The following is a 13,401-nucleotide window of genomic DNA, read 5'->3' on the forward strand; positions in this document are numbered from 1 at the left end:
TGATGACTATGTACACTGATGATTGGCATTCTTAATTGCTTGGATATCTTTTTATATCCCTTTCCTGTTTTATACAGTTCAATTACTTTTTCCTGCAGATCCTTTGACAATTATTTTGCTTTCCCCATGACTCAAAATCCAGACATCTCAGTGCAGCACTGTATGAGAGATGCAAGGGTCTTTCAGGAGACCAGAGACTCACTGACCTTTTATATGTACGATTTGGCATGAAAAGCCGGCGGTTGGGATCCCGGCGTTCAAAATCCCGACGCCGGAATCCCAAACGCCCAAATCCTGACAAGGGTGGGACGTGGTTTTCCGATTTCGGCGTTCGGGATTTTGAACGCCGGGATCCCGACCGCCGGGATTTAAACTGCATCCCATATACACACACACTGATTACAAGCAAACAGATCACAGGTGAGGATGGTTACCTTTATGCTGCTTTCCCACTGCAGACCAGTTTAAAGTACTGGTAATCTTAAATGGTATTTAAAACGGTATTAGCATTCCCACTGCAGCAGATTACCGTTTTAAATAGCATTTAAGTACATTCCCATTGCAGTGAAAAGTGTAAAATGTAGAGTGCCTAACCCCCCCCCCCCCAGTGTAAAGAGTGCCTAATCCCTCCCCCCCCCCCGCCCCCAAGTGTAAAGAGTGACTAACCCCCCCATACCTGCCCTGTGCCCCCACCTCCCCTCCCTTTCTACTTACCTGCACGATGATGCAGGGCAGTGGGGAGGCAGCGGGGGTCCATGCAGGGTCCAGGCAGTCCCAGTGCCTGATGAGAATTAGTAATTCTCACTTTGCGCATATGTAATGAGTGCACGTGCATATGTAATGAGCGGCTCTTTATTATGCACTCATTACACATGCACAAAGTGAGAACTACTAGGTCTCGTCAGGCACTGGGACTGCCTGGAGGCTAAATAACGTTTAAGAGGCATTCCCACTGCCTCTTAAACGTTATTTTAACGTGTAGGACTCTGCTTTAAAAACGGGTTGAAATACCATTTAACTTTAAACGGTATTTCAACTCTGTCACTTTCCCACTGCAGCCTTAAAACGGTAAATTGCGCTGAAAATCAGCAATTTACAGTTTTTTAGCTGCAGTGGGAAAGGGGCATTAGTAGCTATTTAAACCCGTTTGTGTCAACTTGTGTGCATGGTATCAGGCCAAAATCTCCAGGGTATGTAAACTTTTGATCAGGGTCATTTGGGTATTTTCTGTTGTCATTATGATTTTAAACAAGTAAACACCGTTGTTTGACAATAATTGGCTTCACCCAACCACTAACCATGAGTGAAAGAAAAGTTTGTGAGTTATCATTCATATTCTCTGACAATTGGGAAGAAAATCATGTAAAACTTATGAGAACAACTGTATTACCCCTAAGCAATGGGCATGTAACCTCCTTGGCAAAGAGCTTTTAACCCCCTGAGAAATGAGCATATAACCCCCTGGACAATGAGCCAGAGCCGAATTTCCCATTAGGCACGTGAGGCACGTGCCTAGGGGCGGCACTTGGATGCCTGTGATGGTACTGACAGCCCAAAATGTACCAATAACTGCAAAATATCCACTGTACTGTATTATATTCCATCTTAAATAGTGTTTTCTTCAATTAATGCACAAATATTTAATGGTACCTTTAATCAATGGTACCTTTAATGTGCAAAATGACCTTTAATGTGGTACCTTTAATGTGCAAAATGACTCTTAACATGAACATTTAAATGTACATTAATATTGAAATTTAAAGAGTATTCCAAATTTAAACTAAGAATAAGTCTTATTTCAGTATATGAACTCTTTGCAAAAACTTTGGAATAGCAGCTGACAAGACAACTCTATTACTCAACTTTGTTTAATAGGAAGTGGAACATACAATTAAAAATCCGTAAAAACTGGAATCACCCAAAAATCTCCAAGAAATGATTTCTCAATCACCATCCACAGAGTGCAATGATGTAATACGATGCATGACGTCACCTGCCCTGGGTGACTGAGAGGGCAGCCTGCAGCAATGACCGGTGCAGCAGATGATATTGTGCAATTCCCACCGGCTGCACCGTCCTGTGCACAGACTGGGCTGGGTGCTGTCTGGGGCCAGGCTCGGGAATGAGTCACCATCTGTGCTGCTCTCGCTGCTGCTGCTTCCCAATCCTAAAAGAATGCAACTTTCCTTAGATAGTCTCAACACGCTGATGGGTCCAACCAAGCCGCGCAGAAGGGGGATCTATAGCGCTACTCAGTGCAATGCTGTGTCAATAAAAGAGAACTCGACCTTCGGCACAGTGAGAGGGACAAGGGAAGACGTGACACGCCACGGCGGCACACTATGTCATTGGCTGCTTTTATTTGTGCTAACATCAGTGTCCAGAAGGGAAGAGGAAGTGAGGTCTCCCCTGCAGCTGCACTTGGTACGCTCCTATGTTAGAGGTTGCACAGTGTCTGTTACAATAGCAGCAGCAGCAGCATTCCCATCAGCTGCTCCTGGCTCTCACTCACACATAGCTGCTCTTGCATCCCAAGTTTCCATTTGTCCCAGGGTACATAGTGACTGGGGGGCAGAGAGCTCGCACGTTACCGGGGAGCCCGTGTGTGACCCAGAGACCTGTCATCTCCATTCACAAGAAATAAATCTCAGCTGCAAAGCCTGGCTCTGTGTGTGTGAGCAGGGAGGGGGCCGGACAGCACTCTTTTCCCTCCCTGGTGGATGTGGTGCTGGTGATGATGATGAGGAGGATGAGGAGGAAGGCTTTTCCCCATAACTGTTAAACGGATCCTGTTGCCCATAGGAATGAGACTGCAGCAGAGGAGCAAAACTAAACACTGATAGTTAAAGGACCGCAGCAGCAGCAGCCCCGGAACTAGCACAGTGACAATCACAGCCCCAGTTACTGGATCAGTTACGGACATGGACAAGCAGCCCGATGAGAGCACGCCAGGGGAAGCCACACAAGGTGCAGTAGCTTCTTGGTTTGCTATACAATGTGTATGGCTAGCAGCCGGGCTGAGGCTGCTATGTATGTAATGTATATTCCCAAGCGCCTGGAAACTGATCAGTGCTTTTCTCTATAACATTACTGCTAATGTATTACTTGGTAGCGATTTGTATTCTGGTCATCCTGTTATTTATTTAGAGATGGCTTTCGTGTGGCAGGATAATCGGTGCTCTTCATAGTGGTGTGACCGGTGCTGCATCTTGGTGGAATATTCGTGCAGAGCTGGGTGGCATATGCCAGCCCACTCCCTAGGCACGCAGGCAGTCTGGGTGAGGTCACTTGTAGAGAATAGATAGACCAGTGCTGCTGCTTATAGGGCTGTGTGCACTTAATGACTCTGCAGATTCCACCAAATGCATGGTTTCTTCTGTATTATAGCACACAATGCCCCAAATAGTCCTCATGGAGGAGAACTACACAATAGCCTGATTCAGGAGGAGGGGGCTCAGCCCCTCTTTCCTCTCCTCAGAGCCAACAGGCTGTTCCTCTGAAGGAAGATATACTTTGTGGTGTTTTATCCTTTAGCACGGAGCAAGTTTCAGCAGCTGGAAAGAGTGTTCTCTAGTGAGCCAAGGGCTAGATCAGATCCTGCAAGACTACATCATGATGATGATACTAATAATGACCATGTTAAAATATGGAAGAAGTCCGTTGTATAGCCGTAGCTAACATACTGAGAGGCCTTTTGTAGTTCTAATGTATGTGTGACAAGACTGGCTAAACATCTTACAAGGAATTTTATCTTCATGTATAATTCGTTTTTTCCTTCATACCCACCCCCCAGAAAAAGGAAACTACTAAATAGCTTGGAATAAAGGATGTTTTAGAGAAGTTCTGCAGCCCAACCCCCAAATATCTTAATCACCCATGATGACAGTAACTCAAGTTAAAACTACCATTATCTTCTGGGGAATAAAATAAGTGTTGTGTGTTTTTTTTATTATTATTATTTGTTCTCACACATTACTCATTTGGGTACTCTTTACCTAGCACGGCGCCCATCGCGACCATCGCATGCACTAAAAAACGGGTGCGATGCGATGCCCGCGATGGCCGCGATTTCCCATAGGGACCAATGTTAAAAATCAGATTGGTCGCGATTTTAGTGTTAAAAGTCAGATTGGTCGCGATTTTTACATAGGAATCAATGTTAAATGGGCCACAGAGCCCTAATAGTCCCCCTGAAGTGTGAAATGGCCCCCACAATTTTTAACGCCACCCCACGATCAACGTGAACCCGAAGCGTGGCGAGCGCAGCGAGCCCGCGAGGGGTGGCGGTACGCGTCCTCTGACCTTTTCATACCCCCACTATCCACGTCGGCGTGGAGTTGAGAATAGAATAGTGTGGCGAGCGCAGCGAGCCCCGCGAGGGGACGCGGATACCTTCACAGGTAAACGCGTCCCCTCGCGGGCTTCACAGGTGTCCGCGTCGCCACGGACACCTGTGAAGCCCGTGAGGGGACGCGTATAACTGTGAAGGTATCCGCGTCCCCTCGCGGGGCTCGCTGCGCTCGCCACGCTTCGGGCTCGGTGGCTCGCTGCGCTCGCCACACTATTCTATTCTCAACTCCACGCCGACGTGGATAGTGGGGGTATGAAAAGGTCGGAGGACGCGTACCGCCGCCCCTCGCGGGCTCGCTGCGCTCGCCACGCTTCGGGTTCACGTTGATCGTGGGGTGGCGTTAAAAATTGTGGGGGCCATTTCACACTTCAGGGGGACTATTAGGGCTCTGTGGCCCATTTAACATTGTTTCCTATGTAAAAATCGCGGGCATTGAGCCAATTAACGCTAAAATCGCGACCAATCTGACTTTTAACATTGATCCCTATGGGAAAATCGCGGGCATCGCGTCGCACCCGTTTTTGATTTACCCGCGATGCCCGCGATTTTTTACCCCCGACGCCCACGATTGTAATCGCGGGCGCCGTGCTAGGTAAAGAGTACCCTCATTTGTTTCAAGACCAAATTGTCCAGTATGTATCATTCCGCAACAATAGGTACACACAACCAAAATCATTATCTGGCTTGATCGGTTATTGTGTCTACGATGCCTTTTATTATTGTAGTCCTTTTTCTAGTCGAAGGAAGACAATCATTTCAAGTGTTGTCTTCTAGCTGCATGCCAAAGTGCCATGTGGTCATATCTATGTATACGTTAAGGGTTGTTCATATGGCAGGGATGGGGAACCTTTGGCACTCCAGCTGTTACATAGTTACATAGTAGGTAAGGCTGAAAAAAGACTTGCGTCCATCTAGTTCAACCTGGTATAGATATTCATTGCTGATTTGGTTGGTTCTGGTATTTTACAGACAAATTATATTTCTTATTTGTACCCATGGATGTTTTTCTCCAGTAAATGTTTGTCCAACTTTGCCTTGAACGCATTTAATGAGCCAGCCGTTACCACCTCTCTGGGAAGAGAGTTCCAGAGTTTGACTGTTCTGACCGTAAAGAAATTCTTTCTACTAGCTGAATGAAATCTTTTTTCTTCTAATCTATACTCATGCCCTCGCGTCCTAGATTCCTTTCTAGTAGAAAATAGGGTGTGTGACAGTTCCTTATATTGGCCCTTGATATACTTGTACATGTTGAGCATGTCCCCCCTTAAACGTCTCTTTTCTAATGTAAATAGTCCCAAATTGCTTAATCTCTCCCCGTAGCTTAAATTCTCCATTCCCCTAATAAGCTTTGTTGCTCGCCTTTTGGACTTTTTCTAATTCTATGATGTCCTTTTTATAGTGTGGGGCCCAGAACTGTACTCCGTACTCTAGGTGAGGTCTCACCAATGCTTTATATAGTGGCATAATTACCCTTGAGTCCCTAGTTTCCATTCCCCTCTTAATACATGCCAGAATTTTGTTGGCCTTTTTTGTAGCTACATTACAATGGGCACTACATCCTAGATTGCTGTCTATTTGGACTCCTAGATCCTTTTCAAGTGTGGAATTACCCAGTTCCTCTCCGCTAAGGTTGTAACTTGCACACTGGTTGTGTCTCCCAAGGTGCATAACCTTACATTTATTTACATTGAACCTCATCTTCCATTTTTTTGCCCACTCATCTAGAATTGCAAGATCATTTTGAAGCATGGTGATATCTTCTGGTGATTTGATGACTTTGCTAAGTTTTGTATCGTCCGCAAAGATGGATACATTGCTGAGTAACCCTATCCCAATATCGTTAATAAAAATGTTAAACAAAATGGGCCCCAAAACCGAACCCTGGGGCACTCCACTTAGTACCGGTATCATATCTGATACGGCACCATTCACAACCACTCTTTGTTCTCTATTACATAGCCAATTTCCTACCCATCTGCAGATATTTTCACCCAATCCTAGGTTCTCCATTTTATTAATCAATCTCTTGTGTGGGACAGTATCAAATGCTTTAGCAAAATCTAGGAAAATCACATCTACAGCATTTCCATTATCAAGGTTTTTGCTAACCTCTTCATAGAACCCTAGTAGATTAGTTTGGCATGAACGATTTTTCACGAACCCATGTTGGTTAGTACTGAGTAGAAGGTGATGATCTAAATATTCCTGGATACCATCCCTTAAAAATCCTTCAAATAGTTTACCCACAATTGATGTTAAACTAACGGGTCTGTAATTAGCTGGATCTTCCTTTTTTCCTTTTTTGAATATTGGCACTACCTCTGCTATTCTCCAATCTTTTGGTACTATACCTGACGATAGTGACTTGCTAAAGATATAATGTAGGGGGGTAGCTAGTTCATCCCTTAATTCCATTAATACCCTCGGATGAATCCCATCTGGCCCTGGTGACTTATTTGTTTTGAGTTTGCTTAGCCTCAGTATTATTTCTTTCGGCGTGAAATCCACAATGAGATCTGGCTTATTTGTCCCGTTTGTGGTAAATGTTCGTTCCACAGTCTGCTCTCCCTTAGTAAATACTGATGAGAAGAACTCATTTAACAGCTGTTGTTGAACTATACATCTTTGCATGCCCTGCAATGGTTTTAGCATGGCTAAAAAGCAAAACTGCAGCATGGCATGCTGGGATATTTAGTTCAACAACAGCTGGAGTGCCAAAGGTTCCCCATCCCTTTCCCTTTCATATGGTCTTTTGATGGTTTTATCAAATTGCAGTGTGTAGGTTTTACCAGTTGTCTGATGGAAGGCCCATTCACACCAAGAAGCAAACCGGGTTAAAACTTTTCAATTCTGGGTCGCCGACCCTGCTTTTTACCAGGGTAGGCAACCCGGGTTGACCCTTTTCATGGCGAAGAATAACCCAGATTATTCAGCAATTACGAGGTTGAAAAACTTTAATCCGATCATTTCCTGCTCGGTGTAAATGGGGCTCAGACTCCAACCATCCAAATTACCCGGTACTCAAAAATGGCAGTTAATTGCCGGGTCGCTGGTGTTAAAGGTGCATAAGTGACTGTTAGCAAACACCACCTTGAAGGCTAAATAAAGTTTGAATGATGCACATTTTGTATTCCGTAAGGAGATCTAAGATTAAATTGGTTTTGAATATTTTATCTTTAGTTGTTTTGTGTTTCCAGCTGTATTATTTTGTCTAGCACTTTGCTGGGGAGAAAACAGATCCCAGCAATGGTAAGCAAAAGAGTACATACCCTGAGGTGCAGGCTGCTATGTGCTCACAGACTTCGGGCCTAATTCTGAGTCTGATGTGGCAATATCAACGTTTCTCATCGACTTCAGCATACTGCATATGTGCCAAAGACAGAAATTGGTGACTGATGAATTCGACAAACCAGACTTGAGCTCACGGATGGCGTTTGCTGTTGCGTAAAGATTGATTCCAGCATCCATCCATCGACTTGCTACACTGGCTGTGATGTCTCAATGCGTTAACTGGAAGTTGTCAATGCGATCAGACCCAGCGGATTCGTTGTCGGAGACAGGACACCTGTTTTAGAAAAATCTTTTGCAACTAGTATGGTGCTACTCTGTCCCACTGATAAAGGGCAACATAAGGTCAATGGATGTGATAGGCTTCCACATTTTGTTCTACAGCAGGGGTTCCCAAACTCAGGACCCCACACAGTTCACATTGTCCAGGTCACCCGGCAGGTGCACAGGTGCACTCATTACTGACTGACACATATTAAAAGATCCACAGGTGGGGCTAATTATTTCACTTGTGATTCTGTGAGGAGTCCTGCAAAACATATGTAGGGTACACACCACGACAACCCGCTCACGATGCACATTGTGAGCGGGTCGTCAGTGTTTCTTCAGACCCGCTCACGATGATGCGGGGGGCACGACCTGCTCACGATGTGCACCGTGAGCAGGTCCGATCCGGGTGGCGACCCGCACCCGGCAGTATGGTCGTTATTCAGATCCTACCTGCAGCAGGTAGGATCTGAATAACGACCGACCTACCGACCCGCGGGACCACGCATCGGATCGGTATTGGCAATACACTGTGTGGGGTCCTGAGGACCGAGTTGGAGAACCTGTGTTCTACAGTTTCTTAGTGTACACAGGTGGATTGTTGTTATCGTACCGATTCCTGGTTCAGTTCCTCAGTGCACACTGCGGGGGGAACCCCCTTTATAAAATAGTTGCCCATAAGCTACTACAGGATACCGTCACATGAAGACGGCATTTATTTATTCCATTGAAAATCTGACAGCCCAGCAGCTTCAGTAGAAACTTATTGGTGCCGCATTTGCAGATGAAAACAGAGGGACCGTGGCAGATATCCGAGATCTTTGCTACGATCCTTAAATAGTACATCTGAGGGATCCTTAATATTATGGGTATGCCCCAAATATTTAATGATAAATAGCAGCTTTATAGAATAGTTTTATATTTTCTCTTCAGGTTGTATTTAGTTAAGGTCTAATGGCTTATAGATACAGTGCAGAAAGCAGAGCATGCTATGTGGATGGGGAAAAATGGGAAAACTCAATACATATTATTATTATTATTATTATTATTTATTTTTTACTAACATCACTTATTCCACAAAGTCCTTCTATGTACCAGACCTCCTTGTCAATAATGATTACAGTGGTGCATTCCAGGCATGTGACTTTGACATATGAAACTTAAAATGTCACTTCCGTTCCACCGTACAGAGCCTATTTATGCAATGTGTGCTACGACTGTCATGATGTTGGAAAATAGTTTTGCTGGTATTTCACCCTTTAATGTGGCTTAAAATCTACATTTGGGTGCAATGTACAGTGGTTTTTTTTATACACTGTAGCTGTCTGCATACATTTGGATGTTTTTATTACTTTTTTTTTTTTTTTTAACACCGTTATTACATAGAAGGTTTCCAGTATTTGCTTATTATATCATATGTAATGGGCAGTAGTTATGTAGTAAAGAAATGGTCTTTCAATCAGGGTAATTATTTTACGAATCTGCAGTTGTATTTGTCCATCTGTTTTTTTTCTATTACTAGTGAAAACAATGTTTTATTGCTATCTAGTCTGCCAGCCCTGCCATATGTCATGGAGATGGCACATGGGCAGTCTTGGCAGATTTTTCTGCCTAATAAGTTATATGTCTGCTTATAGCATTGCGCCAGCCACTGCTGCTCAATAAGTCATGAATAATGAAGTGTGTTAAAGTTGCTGGTCTAGTGTCTTCATTACCATTTGGCTATTTCAGTCGCTGGTGTGGAGCATTGTGGAGGTTTATAAAAAATGAAACAAAAAAAAAAACAGAATGTTGCCTCTTTGTCCCGTACTGTACCCTATAGAAAGCAGAGAGAGCTGTGTAACACCAGTAACATGACCAACTTCTGATAATATAATATATACAGGGCAGATCAGTGTCTTATTTGGAGGCAAAGAAAAATGAGCAATTAGTGAAATACATAACAGAAGTAAAAACATTTGCTAAATATGCATTGAGGTGTAATACCTGCCTAATGTATAACTGTTTTTCACAAAATTCATTGTATTATGTACTAGACATCGTTGTCATTCCTACTGGTTCCAGTGTTACATTCCAGGGATTTTCTTAAGGAGGTATGACTTATCTATTCACTTTTATGACTCGGAATTTAAGTCTGCCTGTAAAACTACCACAATAAGGCATTTTTAAAAGAGAGTACATTTTTGACCAGAGCTAAACATAGCTGTAACAATTGTCCATCTCTGATGTACCTAGTACGAAGATTATATTAGTTTTTCAAAGTCTTGCAATTCACACAAATGCTAAATCAGGATTTATAGTTATTTTATCAAGTGACCCAGTACCACTAATGACAGAAGTTAACTCCTAACATAGTGGTCGGCCTAAAGCCCCATACACACGGGGCGACTTGACTTGAGTGAGGTGCTTAAGCACAGATTGCTCAGCATCCATCGTTGCAGATGCATAGCATGTGCAATCTGTGCTGAGCAGTAATTTGTCTATGCTTATAGGCAATTCACTGCAATCTAAGCAGTGTTTATCTCTGCGGGTGATGCATCGGTATAGGGTATACACCTGGAGCTATCCGTGTTTCATTACTAAACGATCTAGTCAGATTGTTTAGAAATAGGGATTAAATCGGCCCATGTGCATGCCCCTTTAAACAACTGCATTCTTGAAATTGGTGTGTGTGTGTATATATATATATATATATATATATATATATATATATATATATATATATATATATATATATATATATATATATATATATATATATATATATATACATTTTTACACCATTCTGTCCATACTTAGAACATACTTGGTGCTCTGGATTGCCACATTGATCAAGATGTGACTGAGGGCTCATAATTCTTTTGGTGTCACTGGGAGCCTGTTAGGGCAGACTGTGGTAATTTTTAGACAGGGGCCTTGGGGGGTAATTAACACACAGCCCTTTTAAATTGGCCATGAAACAGCTGTATGAAAATTGCCTGAGTTAACCCTAGATCTTACTTCTCAAACAGATAGGCCCTTATTCTGGTTGGTGCGGCCAGAGCCGCACACTGTGCTCTGGCCGCACAAACCAATCCCCGCCCACGAGACGGATCGCCACGGCCGTCCGTACACGGACGGCTGGCGATCCGCATAAAAATGGTGGAGGCGTACGCCTCCACCATGGTGGGAGCTGCCCCCTGCATTCGATGGTCGTCGACCATCGAAGGCAGGTCCGCACGCCCCAGCAGCTCCCGCAAGCTGAGACCACACGGACAATCGTCCGTGTGCTAGCTTGTATGGGGGCTGAGAGCTGACATCCGGCGACGTCAGCTTTCCGCCCCCATGAGTTGCGTCATACCCTCATTACCATGCATACGCCCCGCGTTTGCATGGGAACGCCCATGAAACGCGGGGCGTACACATAGGGAAATGAGGGTCTGAAGCCCCTCACGCCCCTATACGCCCCCTTTGCGGCGGACGAAATACGTCTGCGGCGAAGGGGGCTGCACATGCGCAGATTGACCTCTGCGCATGTGCAGAATAAAAACATCGGCGGTACGGCCGCACGCGGGCCGTACCGTCCGAACCAGAATAAGGGCCATAGGCTGGTCTCCCATCTAAAGTGACAAGAGATCCAATATTCAATTGACCAATTTATTATATTATTATTATTATTTTGTGTACAAATTACACTGATTATGGTCCGGTTTAGCCATGCATTCGCACATTTTAGCTTACCACCCCCAGGGATAGCAAGCTGAAATGCTGGTAAAAAACTATTATACCACCCTAAGGGCGGGATGTATGCAGCTGAAAATGCGGTAAAACACCAGTTTTACAGCCTTTTCATATGTCCTAAAACCCGACCGCACCGTTACCGCCTGCCAGGGTATCACCACCTTTGGGTGGCGATACCCTATAGAAGCCGCCTCGCCAACCCCCCTCTCCCCCTCCCTCTGGCTTACCTTCCTGCTGCAGGTCCTCCTGGACCCTGGAAGGTAAGCCCCTCCTCCCCCTAGCAAGGCAGCCAGACATCCGTCCGGCTGCAGGGGGGATGAGGAGGCACCGGGGACAGCCACACTGAGCTGTCCCGGCGTGACTGGAGCAGTAGGCAGCTGGGAGGTGACAGAGACCCCCAGCACACCACAGTACAGGTATTGCGGGGGGCCTCCGTCACCGCCATGCCAGCCTTATAGGTTAGTCTATATGTGCTGGCATCGCGGCAGACAGCCGGCGATTTATGTTAATACATCCCGCCCATAGTGTTCATCTGGAAACTATGAGCCTAATTCATTATGGAATGCTAATTCGAGAAGTTGCAGTTAACTGCGAGTAGATAGCCACCACCCAGACAGAAAGGTAAAAAAAAGTCCCTTCCTGAATTGTGAATAGATCGCAGATCGCTATCCGCTTGAAAATTCATACACAATTCTCAAACCATCAAAAGGATTTTTCAGTGTCGGGAAATGTGAGTCGCTCTGAGGCATCCACTGATCTGCATCTGAGACAGGCTACACAAGGCATGCACTGACATCAGAGACCCACCCTGAACACGCCTGGGTTCACCTGTATCTTTTATGACACTCCCAGAAAACATCAGGGGCAAAATGTAATAGGGTGAGAGTTTCAGAAAGTGAGAGATTTTGGGAGAGTTTTCCCATGTTTTTTAAAGCAGCAATAAATTACGTGGCAAAATGGTTTTGCAGTGTAATTGATTGCTGCTTTAAAAAACATGGGAAAACTCTCCCAAAATCTCTCACTTTCCGAAACTCTCACCCTATTACATTTGGCCCCAGGTATCCACCACCAAACGCCGGCTTCTGTCAAGCGAAATTGTGAGGGCATTGTATTTACCATCCGTGCGCATTTTCTGTTGCTACTCATTCTTGCAAATGCAAGATGTGTGTTGTACGATAAACCGATCCGTGCTGAATTTAGCCCTATATACAGTAGACGAGAAAGTTAAAGGTATCACTCAGGGCCCTTATGAGTAATATCTTTTAGTTTCTCGTCTAGTGTGTACGCTCAACATCGTTAATGATTGATTAGAACAGACAGATGAGGGAGGACCTCTTTAACGAGGGCCATATTGCAGCTGCAGCATGGCCCTCATTCTCCCCCCCCCCCCCCCCCCCCCCCTGCTGGCATCCCTAACCTAACGCTAACTCGCCGTCATAGTTACACTGATGATTCCGGCTACAGAGTCCTCATCGATATCTGGATTAATAATGGAACTTTTGAGGCCCATACATCTGTGATGCATTTCCCCATTCCCCATTCTGCTGGTGTCAGGGAATTGGGGAATTCAACATTATAGATATCCTGGGTTAGCCAATTCTCCCAAAAATGTGAAAAAATTTGAGGTGTTAATATGCAGAATTTACCGGATTCTCCAGTGATTTTGATCAGCGTTGGTGAATGTTGGAGCTGTTGTGTGGCTCGCATTATGTGTGTTTTCAGAAGACCATCAACTCCTCTCAAAGTGCAAGATGTGATGGTCTAGAGTAGCAAGT

At 44.7% G+C, this 13,401-nt stretch overlaps 1 protein-coding gene across 3 annotated transcripts in view; it reads left to right on the forward strand.

The window, feature by feature from the left end:
* Positions 1 to 2,385: 2,385 nt before the first annotated feature.
* Positions 2,386 to 13,401, forward strand: part of MAP7D1 (MAP7 domain containing 1) — a 119,055-nt gene continuing 108,039 nt past the window's right edge. The window contains exon 1 of one of the 3 annotated variants that reach the window (XM_083173522.1): positions 2,386 to 2,967. In XM_083173522.1, the coding sequence (XP_083029648.1) occupies positions 2,922 to 2,967 (46 nt within the window). In that variant the 5' untranslated portion in view covers positions 2,386 to 2,921. The remainder of the gene's footprint in view (positions 2,968 to 13,401) is intronic. The other 2 variants (XM_083173521.1, XM_083173520.1) reach the window with 2 other exon arrangements.

The sequence above is a fragment of the Crinia signifera genome, chromosome 2 (assembly GCF_055691185.1).
Source record: "Crinia signifera chromosome 2, ASM5569118v1, whole genome shotgun sequence".
Taxonomy (NCBI): Eukaryota; Metazoa; Chordata; class Amphibia; order Anura; family Myobatrachidae; genus Crinia; species Crinia signifera.